Source organism: Trichoplax adhaerens, genomic scaffold (assembly GCF_000150275.1).
Source record: "Trichoplax adhaerens TRIADscaffold_22 genomic scaffold, whole genome shotgun sequence".
NCBI classification, from domain to species: Eukaryota; Metazoa; Placozoa; class Uniplacotomia; order Trichoplacea; family Trichoplacidae; genus Trichoplax; species Trichoplax adhaerens.
The window spans coordinates 598491-612223 of NW_002060963.1; the positions used below are offsets into that span (position 1 = coordinate 598491).

The 13733-nt window shown below is 32.2% G+C and overlaps 2 protein-coding genes across 2 annotated transcripts; both read left to right on the top strand.

Moving 5' to 3' along the window:
- Positions 1 to 1601: 1601 nt before the first annotated feature.
- On the top strand, positions 1602 to 3723 carry TRIADDRAFT_61263 (uncharacterized protein; the record flags this gene model as incomplete). The annotated part of the gene is made up of 2 exons (XM_002117176.1): positions 1602 to 2568; positions 2681 to 3723. The coding sequence occupies 2 exons, from the start codon at positions 1602 to 1604 to the stop codon at positions 3721 to 3723; spliced, it is 2010 nt and encodes a 669-aa protein (XP_002117212.1).
- A 4367-nt stretch (positions 3724 to 8090) lies between these two features.
- On the top strand, positions 8091 to 10265 carry TRIADDRAFT_61264 (uncharacterized protein; the record flags this gene model as incomplete). Its single annotated transcript, XM_002117177.1, has 1 exon — positions 8091 to 10265. One exon carries the CDS (start codon positions 8091 to 8093, stop codon positions 10263 to 10265), a length of 2175 nt encoding a protein of 724 aa, XP_002117213.1.
- Positions 10266 to 13733: the final 3468 nt, after the last annotated feature.

Sequence of the window (13733 nt, forward strand, 5' to 3'; positions counted from 1 at the left end):
AGCGTCACGATAATATCTATTCTTAGTAACCTAACTATATCCAATAAATCTATCCTTACAATCAGATATGCAGTGCATCACTACAGGACTGTAGCATGCACACAGACTTCAAATCTTTTTCTTTAACAGATGTACCCGGACGAAGATAAATAAATACGCCAGCTGAAGATATCTAGGACTCCCATCACTCGTGTTATAATCGTATACCTTACTTGTACATTTTACTAATTGTTATTTTATTTTCTCATCTATCAGAATACAGTTTAGTGTATAACTGGAGACTTTAACTCTAAACGGCACATCAATATTCACCGATAGTTTTGGTTTGGTTCTTCTTGAACCTGTTGCATACGATGATAGCATTAATAGATATTGATATATATTTTATCAGATCCTTAATGCAATTTACTCAATCGATATGCTACTTCACAAGAATCTATTTACTGTTCGAAATACAAGGTAATTATACCTTCCTTAACATGACAATACATATGAAACAATCAAATACCCTACAGTTTGAATCAGTAGACAGCCTTACTATAATTAATTGGTAATCATGCTCATCGTCATTAGCATTCTATTCAAGTCTTCGCACATAATTTATTTCAATATTAAAGCCAAAGAAGCATGCGTACAGTACAATATAGCGTGCTTTTTTTTTTAGCTTAAATGCAAGAATAAAGAATAAGTTAATAGAATGTAATGAAAATTATACGTTAAGGTTTGCTTTAGAAGGAAATAATAGGTTACAGTATGGACACTGATTGAAAGATTGAGTGGTCATAGCATAAAGATGCCAGCTATTATAGTATATGACGACAGTATTCTACTAAGGAATATGGAAGTATATTTTATTATATTAAATCCTACTTCTATCCCAGGATATGGCATATACTACTGCATATAGCCATGAACTACTAAAGTCTTAGTGGTTCATGATATAGCTGTCACACACCACGAGTGGCAAAGTAGTCTACATACGCCAATGCTTATGAAGAACGCCTCTTATTGACTTAAAGAAGCGAGATTAGCTATATCACCAAATAATTCAGTTCCAACGACCAAATACTATAGTATAATGTAGATGAGGTAGTCCGAGATTGACTACTATTTATTACTGAAGAAATCTTGACAAGCAAGATTATAGTCTTGACTATATAATAGCGATAGACAAACTAGTTGACTAACTAACCGACTAACTAATTAAAAACTGGTCTTCATTAGAACGAGCTTACGCATCGTAACAATAGCATACGTAAGTTATAAGTTATAAGAAAATACACATAGAAAATAAAAGTATAGTATTAACATATTGACTATAATTATCTACATAAGTCAACCCAGAGGATACACTTACTTCTTCATGTTTAAACTAGATCAATTCAAATGCTTGCAAATTTTCTTATTTGTACTGGTCATGTTTAATAGTGTTTAATCCGAAGGTACTAGTAGTGATCAACATCATGTCAAAGCTGGATTAGTTCTTCAAAGCTGAACTAGTTTGACTTGATTCTTTTAATGTTTCTTCAACCCTAAAAGAATCCTGCCTGGATCTTCTTTATTATATCTAACTAACACAATTAAGCTTCTTTACCGATAAGATGGATTATAATTTGGATCAAGATTGCTTTCCATTCTTTAGATTACCAGACGAACTAATTTATAAAATCTTCAGCTTGCTCTACGGAATCGACCTTGCTAGACTTCGCATGGTTTCGTTCCAGTTCAATGATCTTCTACTATCTGACGATCAGCTTGCATGGAGAAATGCAATCTATTCCGAATTAACTACAAATCCTCAGCCGCTATTGAGCGATGAAAGTTATTACAACTTTTATAAGAGAGCCTATTTAGGATTATATCGGTGTGTTGTTACTAAGCTTGCAGAAGATCGTATTACAAGTTTGGATTACGAGGCTTCATTTTTTCTTGAGAAAGAATACTCTTATTGTCAATATCTAAAGGAGAAAGAAACAACGCAGGAAGAAGAAATGCAACAAGGTTTATCGACCATGTACCGTTTGTATCATGGTTGTAGACAGTATCGCTTAGATTGTTACTTAATTTTAGCAACTAAACATGGCTACGAAATTTGGGCTAATAAACTATGCCAACAAGGAGCGAATGTGCATTGCCACAAACAAACAATCAGCCCATTAATTATGTCTATTCGTGAAAATAATGATACTATGATTAAGAACCTAATCGAATTAGGAATCCGTTATCATTTGTTAGATCCACAGTGCTTAGCGCGTTCGAATTCTTATGAGTGTGTATTTCATGTTATGGAAGTTTGCAAAGTATTAACATGCATACGTCATGATTCTCATTTATTACAGCCATTTTTAAATATTATTGATTTACCTTCAATTCATCAGGCCGCAATCTTCAAAAGTATTGATGAGTTTCGGAAATATTTCGAAGATGGTAAATACAGTTATGCTAATCTCAAGCACTCGGATGCTTACGGAATGACACCTTTAATGTATTGTATAATCTTAGGTCGAGATGATATCGTGAGTTTCATCTACGGCTTAAAAAAAAAATACCTTCATAGCAGCATTTTAAGTAAGTGTTGCAAGGCTATTTTAAGTAGAATTGAATTTAAAGTGTTTAAAGTTATACGGGTGAATGATCGGACATAAATTATACAAAGCTGTTATATCTGAATTATTTAAAGATGAAAATTTTTTTACTTCTAATAGTATTAAAGACATACAACAACTGGTTTTAACTGACTTAACTCGTAAAGAGGTATTTTATACAGCTTGCTATGGGGCAATCACTTCTCGAAGCCATCATGCAATTCATTCATTAATGTCAGATTTACCGAAATTACTACAGTTATGCATGCTGTCAGCCACAGATATTCAACGTTTATTGAAGCGAATTACACGCACAAAACAAAAAGTTATTGCTCACTATGGTAGAGAATTACTTTTTCGAGCGATAGAATATGGACAAGATGCTTATATTCTACAGTTGGCTATAGAAGGGATTCGGTTATCTGTGGACAATTACGATTTGTTATGGCAATCTATAAAAATTTTTTTGTACGATCATTATTTGCTTACTCCTTCGACTGTTATATATAAATTATCACCCATTTCGGCCGTTATAAACAATATCGACTATAGACGCTTTCATCAATTTATATTACGGTTGAGTAACGAAGATTTCGATGCTAATAGTACTGTTGAAACATTACAGCTTTATAAATTAGCCAAAGCAATTTCTGATTTACCCATTACTCTGCCTCTAGATGTGTCGTTGGATAATTGTATAGTTGAAATAATGTTTGAAGTTATGAAAAATGCAGACTTGAGTTGTCCCCTCTTTCAGGACCATCAACTACAGAAAAGATTGGATGAAATCATTTACGTGCTGTTGGATAAGCTAATACATCTTATTAAAGACTACCATAATATTAACATTTGTGTTAACATAGGTAAGAATGTGTTTTATCAAGAAACTCTATTACATCGTGCAGCTCGATATCAAAACCCGGCTTGGATAAGATTGCTATTGCAAGCTGGTGCAGATAGAGAAATTAAGGATAGCGGCCTGATAAAACCAGTGCATCATGCTGACAAATGGGATAGACATCAAATACCAATGCGAGTGCATACAGACAGGCAAATTCATCACGCTGGTGAATGGGCTCGTAACTGGGAATGTAGGCACTTATTGAGAAACCTTCAATCATGCCCACTGCCATCATAGGCGAACTACTGAAAGATTAACAAAGAAATATTGAAAATTAAAAATTTAACTAATGAATCGATTCCGTCCTAAAGCTTGATTAACGAAAAGACAATGTGACAAGGATATTTATTAGAGAAATGTGGTATTACGGATTTATTCGATTATAATCGCAATGAACACACAATTAAGAACGAATCATTTTTACAGTTTTAAAGATGCCAATTTGCTTTCAACTGCATTACTTAGCTATGCTGCTAAGAAAAATTGATAAAATGACATACCATTATAAACAAACGAGTGGAAATTATGCCACTATAGTAGCTGTTTCTACCGTATACATTGCCCTATACAGAACACTGCAGTTTATTTTAATTATTATTACGAGTCAACTACTACCAAAATGTTATAAAATTTCATAATTTCATGATCTACGTTTAATAGCTTATTTTGCGGAGTTCCATTTATACGTGCTCTAGTTTGATTATATCATACTGTCACATACAAGTAAGCTATTCTAATCACTCCGTTAGATTTTTAAACAATTCTCTCTTACTATATTTTCTACTTTATCAAAGCAATTCTAAATTATCTAACTTATTAATTAGTTCTGATAGCTATTCAGTGGGCATATTTGCTTACCTATCATAATTTATTATAGCTATCCGATTAGATCAGATCATTTATCTACAGGGTAACCTAACAGTTTCTTTAAACACGGACTGAATAAATATTACGATTTTCTTCGATTAATTTTTTGGCAATTTCTTGGTACCATAGCAGACTCTCGATCTTTCGAAACTTGACAGTTTCCAATCATCTAGTCAATTTGATATAATTATTTACATCTTGCTACTACTGATGGTTATAAGATTTGGTTTAAATTATGCAATTAATGAGTAAATCGTTAAAAAATCCTTATACGGGTTCCCTCACAATTCCAGTAAATAGCATTGATTATCTTAATCAATCCACCTTCTACATTTTGTTACAATTGAAAAGAATACTACGATAGTTAAAAGAACAACTCTAACTGGGGATTCCTTATCAACCTTCAAATTTACGTTGCGCAAATTTCTGATTCACCCATTACTCTACCTCCAGATCTAACCATCGATAATTGTATAATTGAAATAATGTCAGATGTCATGAGTAACAATTGCTTACGTTGTCCACTCTTTACTGACCAACAACTACAGGAAAGATTGAATAAAATCATTTGAACGCTGCTAGAGAATTTAATGACTCTGACTAGATGCTGTCATTATATCAATGCTCATATTAGCACATACTTGTATACTTATCAAATAGACAAGAATGGTCACCATTACGAAATTTTATTACATCTTGCAACTTGATATCAAAACTCGGCTCGGATCAGACTATTATTGTAAGCTGGCGCAGATAGAGAAATTGAGGATAGTAACCAGAGTAAATCAGAGGACTACGCTGATGGATGGCAAAGTAATCTAACGCTATTTTAAGCGAATATAGGCAGAAAAATTGATCACGCTGGCGAATGGGCTCCTAACTGGAAATATAGACACTTACTGAAAGCGTATCAATTATGCCCACTACCGTCATAGGCGAACTACTGAAAAAGTAATTCAGATATTAAATAAACAGTAAACAGAACTAAGGGATTAATTTCCATTCTAAAGTTCGCTTAACGTGATATTATTTAGTAGCAGTTGTCGTAGATTAATACTTTCTAAATCAATCTTGGATCAAAATAATGATCTATTATAAATACGAAATTTTTCAGTAAAATGTATAGTCAAAATATTATTAAAAGTAAAATACACTCGGAAGGAGAAAATCCCCAGTGTATTTGTTTAGATAATAATAAGATCTGTATCTACGTCTTCTTGTCTAATATGGATCAACTTTAGTAATCTTCACTCGTCCTATTCAATTCTAAAAGAATACCATTAACTAATTCACTAATAGATAACAGAGAATAAAAATTGACGAAATTAAAAAAAATTGATGTTAGGGTCCATTCCTAGTTGTCATTATAATATCGAGATTGCGAAATAAATCTTGTTATTAATTATTTTAACTGATAGAATTACATTTTTTACAATCAAGATGGGTGATAAATTGGATTTGTCATACTTATCATTCTTTAGCTTACCCAACGCACTAATTTATCACACATTTAAGTTTATTCACGGAACTGACTTAGCCAGATTTTGTATGGCTTCTTTGCAGTTTTAATCATTTCATTTTGGCTCCATATTAGCGTGTATGGACATATGTAATCCGTTCTGAATTGTAATACTAGTAAATCACCCGTTCAAATGAACGGGAACATATTCTATACAAAGCAATCCATTAAAAGAAAATTTGCAGCTATCTTACTATACATGCTTTCTAGATAGGTACAAAGTTATATACGGTAACTAATCAATAAAACTGATCCTGTACTGGCCCTTTATTCGATTTTCATCTCTAGTCACGTCAACTATACAAAAAAATATACAACGACATTTGCCACTTCGGAAAGTATAACAATCACTATAACGTAACTGGCTGACTGCCGATTGCTATAGAGGTCCTTTATCCAAATTTTTGAATCAACAATTATGCTGCCTATATCCATATTACAACAACTGCATTACTGTTAATTTTCATCAACACGATATAGTACTATTTGCTATTTTGGAAACTGCCGACGATCAATATAAAGTAACTAGCAGACTACTAATGTCTTTACAGGCAAATTACCTCATTTTTCATAAACATTTATACTATAGTACTTATATCAATTTATAGCCTTGCTAGCAAATATTACCAATTTTTGATTGACACTTATACCGCTCCTATCAATTATAGCCTTGGTAGTATTTACTGCCAATTTTCAAAAATACTTATAATTTCTATGTCAATTATAGCCTTGCTAGTATATGCGTATGCTGCAAATTTTTATAAACATTTATACTGCCTATATCAATTATAACCTTTCTAGTATATACGGCCAATTTTCATAAGTATTTATGCTGCTCATATCAATTATAGCCTTGCTAGTATATACTATCAATTTTCATAAGCATTTATATTGCTTATATTAATTATAGCCTTACTTGTATATACTATCAATTTTCATAAGCATTTATATTGCCTATATCAATTATAGCCTTGCTAGCATATACTACCAATTTTTACAAGCATTTACACTGTCTATATCAATTATCACCTTGCTAGCATATACAGTACTTCCAATTTTCATAAATAGTTATACTACCCATGTCATTTATAGCCTTGCCAGCTCATACTGCCAATTTTTATAAATATTTATCCTGAACAATAATTGTCTTTTCATAGTCAATAGATAATTCTATAGTGCTTTAAATCTTTTGCTATCTGAATGTTTTTGTGAAGGGCCTGACAAACAGAACATCAATAACTTCGATATTGAATGGAACTGTATATTAATCTTAGTACTGTGTTTCATACATAGTGTCCGTTATATATATATATATATATTTATATTATATATATATATATATACATATATATATATAATATATATAACTGTATTTTAGAGAACTATATCTTCAAACACGAACCCTTGGATCAATACGCTCCTATAAAACGTTTGATATACAGTATATGATCGATTTGGGATACTAAAGTTTCAAGAATCACTGCTTGTAACACCCTACTAGTAGAACCGAAGGGACTAGCTTGATCAAGAAAAAAACAACAGGCCCCAGTTTGATCGAACAATGATTCCTTTATTGCCAAATTAGGTGGCATATGCTTGTAACACTCTACTAGTAGAACCGAAGAGATTAGCTTGATCAAGAAAAAAACAACAGGCCCCAGTTTGATCGAACAATGATTCCTTTATTGCCAAAGAAGGTGACGTATTGCATTGAACGATGATTCTATTTGTAATATAACGTCTTCAATCTAAATAACATAAGATATATAGTGCTATTCTACAAAAGGAATTAGACAGAGTTAATGTAAAATTATCCATGTATGAATGAGAAGGCAAGGCATCGTTATAGGAAGAAAGACTCGTATAAATAAATGAAATGTTTACAGCGATCGTTGTTTACTGGTTACGATCGAATTGAACAGTGAAGGTAACTTACTCCCTCTTGGCTAAACTGGATCCACTTGGATATTTTTCGGTCGTTTCCATCCTATTTTATTCGGCATGAATATTACTTATTAAAATTGTAAGAAAACATATAAAATAACCATTCAAATTATCGTCTAATTATCAGCATAACATTGAGACTGCACTTAGTCGTTTTAAGATAAACTAGGTCGACTTTCATGATCTTTTGTCATGTTATTTTTTTACGAAATAATTTTCAAAGAAAGTTCCTCGTAATGGTGAACAATTATCATTAGGTTCCTTAACAGATAACATGGCTGATCAATTCAATTCAGATTCTTCTTTTCTATTCTTTACTTTGCCTAGCGAATTGATTTATAAAATCGTTAGCTTCCTCTATGGTGTTGAACTAGCCAAACTTCGCTTAGTTTCCTATCAGTTCAATGATTTTATACTAGGCCAAGATCAACTGGCGTGGAAAAAGACAATCTATTCTGAATTAACTACCAATCCAGAGTTGTTGAGCCATGAACATTATCAAGACTTTTATAAGAGAGCCTATCTAGGAATATATCGGCACGTCACTGATTGTCTTACAAAACATGATCAACAAACTTGGGGCTTTACTAGTCAGTATGATGGTTATGCAACAGTTTCACATTACATCGAGAAAAATTACTCCTATGGCCAGTACTTAAAGGAAGAAGAAGAAATACGGCAAGATGCATCGATCGCAGACATGAACGATTATGATCGACGACATCGTTTATGCTCTTACTTAGGCTTGGCAGCCAAACATGGCTTCGAAATTTGGGCTAAAAAGCTATGCCAACAAGCAGTTAAAGCAAGTGGTATTCACTCTACTCATTCAGTAGCAACTCAAAATTGTGAATATTACTTTATCTGTCCACTCTTTCTAGCTATACTTGAAAATAATGATTCGATGATTAAGGAACTCATCGAATTAGGAATTCGTTATCATTCCCCAAATCCACGGTATATAAAACAATCAGACGATGGCACTTTAGGAGAATATTCTTGTAGACTATTACACGATTCAGGAGGGCAAATCATTACTACTCATATTATTTGCAAAGTAGTAACATGCTTACGTCATGATCCTCACTTATTAAAAGTATTTTTGAATTCTTTGGCTTTACCTCCTATTCACCAAGCAGCAATCTATAAAAATATTGATGAATTTAAAAGATATGTCGAAAGTGGTGGACATATCAATCTCAATATCTCAGATAATTACTACATGACACCTTTAATGTATTGTATATTACTAAGCCGAGAAGATATTATCGACTATATCTACAGCTTTAAGTCAAGTATCATCGTTGGTCATCGTTTGGCAGATCCCATCAGAAATGTATTAAATAGTGTTGAATATAAGGCCGTAAAAGTTATAAGAGAACAGGATCGTGAATGTTATCATTTTATTGTTTCTGAAATATTTAAGGATGAAGAAATATTTACCATCAATAGCCAAAATGATGCATTACCATTGATTTTAGCTGATTTAATTGATAAAGATGTGTTTCATGCCGCTTGTCGGGGTGCAATCTGCTCTCGTAATAGTCGTGCAATTTATTTATTAACATCGGATTTACCTATATTGGTGCAATTCCATATGAGTTCTATCGCCTGTAGCCAACATTTATTGACACAAATTACATGTACAAGAAATGAAGTTATTGCCAGTCATGGTATAGAGTTGCTTCATAAAGCAATAAGATATGGAAAAGATAGCTGTATTCGGCAATTGATTCAAGAAGGTGTTGAGTTATCTGTGATCGGTGATAATTTGTGGTATGCACTGGAGAATATTTTATCTGCGTTTATAGCCTTACCAAGGCCTTCGATATTTGCAAGTAATATCGAATATAGGGAGTTCCATCAATTTCAAGTCCAGTTGTGTAACCAAGATTTTGATCCTAATGCTATCGCTGAAACACTACTGCCTTATAAATTGGCGAAAGCAATTGCAGATCTGCCCAAGTTTCTGACCCCAAATATTACTGTCGGTAACTTTATAACGGAAATAATGCTACACACAATGTATAGTGACTGGAAACGTCCAATTTTTAATGATCATAAACTACAAAATAGACTGACCGAAATTAGCTGTGCACTGTTAGAGAAGCTTCTGGCTCTTAATAAAAACCATAATGAAATCAACGCACGTACTAGAATGTCTAGTTTCAAGCAAGGAACTTTACTACATGCTGCAGCTCGACTTGGAAATCCGGCTTGGGTACAATTGTTATTGCAAGCAGGTGCAGACAGACAAATAGAGGACCTTGCGTTAAGGAAGCCAGTCTACTACACTAAAAAATTTAGTCGAGGGCGGCAGCTATTGAAAACAGAAGGGCAAATTAAAAATCTCTTAGCGGATATACCAGTTTATCACGTTGTCAAATGGACGTGGGAGTGTGCATCCTTGTTAGAAAATTATCAATCATGTTCACTACCATCAAAGTAGAAACTATTAAATAAATGATTTTTGTAGAAGCAGTCATTAAGCAAACGGTATTTATAACTTGATCGGTTATCCATCCTGAATTAATAGAGCTTTGCTAGATTGACTGGAAGATAATCAAGCAATTTAAAATTTTACTACGAAGATTATTTAGGAAAACGCGGATCTTAAATTAAACTGTGTAAGCAATCATAAACTAATGATTTTCAAAGCTTTGAAGAAAATTATCCTCTTTACTTTCGTTGCTTCTATACAATTAAGAAAAATCCCTAATGCAGCCATTCCCTGAAGGAACAAATAAAGTAAAGATCTACCTAAATGATACCTTATTACAATCTATAAATCGATTTAAGGTACGGTATTTTACATTCTACAGCTAACTATGGCTTTGAAATTTGGGCCGATGATCTACTCCAACAAAAGCTGAATCAATTATAGAAATCTTTAGTATTGGCATTCCTATAACTAAACATAGTACCATTAACGAAGAAGTCTCCTTAATTAATCTAATCGTCGATTGCCTTTTGCACTAATTGAAAATGATGTTGCAATAAAAATCTAATCGAAATGGGAATTCCTTAATAATTTAAAAAACTACGATATACGAATATAGCTCTACGATTACTTATCGTATTGGTCTTACAACTTACTCTCTATATTCTATTATAAAAGATATTATCAGCAAAATAATAACATATGCAATAATTCGTGATCAGCATTTATTGTAGACATATATAAAATTCAAGAGATTATCTGTAATCTATTAAGTTGCAACAAATAAAGACATTGATTTATTCACTAGATTCATAATACGATATAGATATACCCACGTTAATACCAATATGTTACTGTAGTAAATATTTTACCAAATAGCATAATACTAAATTGAGATGAAATATCTGTTACATCTACAATTTGAGCGTTAACGTTTTTCTGATCATCATTATCTGGTTCCATCAGGGCTTTAGTAAGCGGTATGAAGTATAGCTTGCTAAAAATGTCACTAGTACGTGATTACGAATGCACTGAAGTCGTATATATGATATATTTGTCTATGAAAATTCTTTTTACTGCTATTGACAGTATGTATTACTATTTTCACTTAGATTAAAATGATTATCAATGTTCTTCATAGCTATTCTAATAGCTGCAAGACGATACAGTGTTTGTTAGAGATTTGGAACCAGATTTGAAAATCTAGCTAAAGTTCCATATAATACTTTGTACTACAAACAGGTCAAAATAAGTAAATTAAGGACCATGTATCTGAAAAATCAGGCTAGTAATTGAATCATTTGAATGTAGACATAATGTATATTACCTTTGCTACCGATACTGGAAGTATGCAATGTCTTGGATATTTATTTATTGTTGTTATTCATATGTTTACCCTATAATGATCGAATCTGCTGTTTAAGGTATACTTATCTCAAAGATAGCTTAATTAAATGAATATTTAATTAGTTTACTTAACTATATTATTTTCGACTTATATTTGGTGGCTGTGCTGTGACTATGCAAGTGACTTTGCCTATTTGATTTATGTGTTAATATGATTTAAATGTTAATATGGAAAGCTATTCAATATTGATGTTAAATACCGATATTAATCTATATTTGGGTAAGAAAATGTTTAAATAAGTTATATTGACATATTCTATATCTAAATTTATACTCCAAATTAGAATAAAATATATCGAATCGTAATCGATATAGCATTATCCTATACTTGAGAGTTAAACATTAGATTAACATGTGCGTAATAATATTCAGAGTCACAATTATCGTTCACAGTCTAGACGGATATAAACGTTCGGTCTAGTCAAACTGAACATAGTTTAGCTATAAAGCATTAATTGTGGAGTTTTATAAAGTTTCGGCAATCTATTTCGTCATGCTGTTCAGTAAGCTAGCTTTGATTGTTTTTGTCTCTTGGCCGAGCAGAGAGTGTCCGGATGGGTTCATTTTAAATTGGGCTCTGGTGGCAAGAGTAACATTTCCGTTTCGTCTAATCATTCTTTCTACGATATAATTATTCATTATTGTTTTCGACCAGATTTATAGAAATATGAAGAATAGGTTTACTAACAAAATGATCTATCCTGATTTGCCACTAAAGCTGTACTAATAGCAGTAAAACTCAGCAGTTATAAATATTGAACAATTGGTAAAGGGTCTCGTTTGATCGACTAAGGAAAAATCTATTTTATCCAAATTATTACGAGACAAGTTACTTCGGATAATTAATATCTACAAGTATGTCGAATCAGCTAATAGCGGATAGTATTAATCGTTTTGAAGATCATGCTGTATCTGATCCTTCTTTTGCTATTACTCCAAACTATTTTCATCTATGCTGTATTTAATCCTACAAATATACTCTCTCCCTGCGTTCAATTAAAGATATCTATACCACTGTCTTCTTATTTTATTGTAGTTGTTCCAATTAATTAATATATCAGCTGATGCTACTCAATTATTGAAGCTTTAGTTCAACATAATATGAATGCTGATCTGTTAGAACTGTTTCTCTATCTAGCTATCTTGTACATTACTTGCTCTTTAATAAGCAATTTGATGACAGTTTTTAATCCACTTTAATCTGTCAAAATATTAATTAATAAAGTGTACGAAATAGAATAACAGCTGAGCTTGTCGTTTGGGTGGACAGACATTTAGCCTAATATCGCCTATAAATTGCATCCGAATCACTTTATTATGAAAGTACTTTAATGTGTCGACAGCCGATTCTGAATTGACTGATTTTTTTCTAAATTAAGTAATATTACATTGTATTCCATTGCCTGTTGTTAAACTCTATTTGGCAATTATTAGAATTGCCTAGAGTAAATCGTAAGGATCGTAATAAATTGTCTAATGATCTAAAAAGATAAACTCGCGGCTATATCTGGCCAGGGATAGGTGATACAACCAGTTTCATACGATATAGCATATTCTTACAATTATAATTTAATTTAATTTATTTATTTATATTAAGCTACAATTATACAGGGCATAGATTTAATAGCAACTAGGTTGTTTAGCACTACTACGGTGCAATCTAATGTATTGCATCATTATTAAATGGTGCATTAATAATATTAATGAAATAAATAACAACCACTATATACCATAATAATTCTGTTGAATTAGTATATTATTCTGTAAAGCATTGTACTTAGGTCCTGGATAGCACCTTGAGTACATGTAAGTAGATAAAAATTTTAGTTCATTCGGGAATTGATTAAGTTGAGGAACGGCACAGTTCCCATTCCGATATTGGACTTCTTTAATAGAGTTTTTAAATTGTAAGAAGGTTGTGGTTTTCTTTTTGTATTCTGTGTAAGAATCTAACTGAGTCAGGTAAGTCGTTAATTCCATTACTTTATTATAAGATCAATTTGAAGTTTAGATCCTGGATATATCATAACTGTTATATGTTTAGGAAACAGTCGGTAGATGGCATAGGGG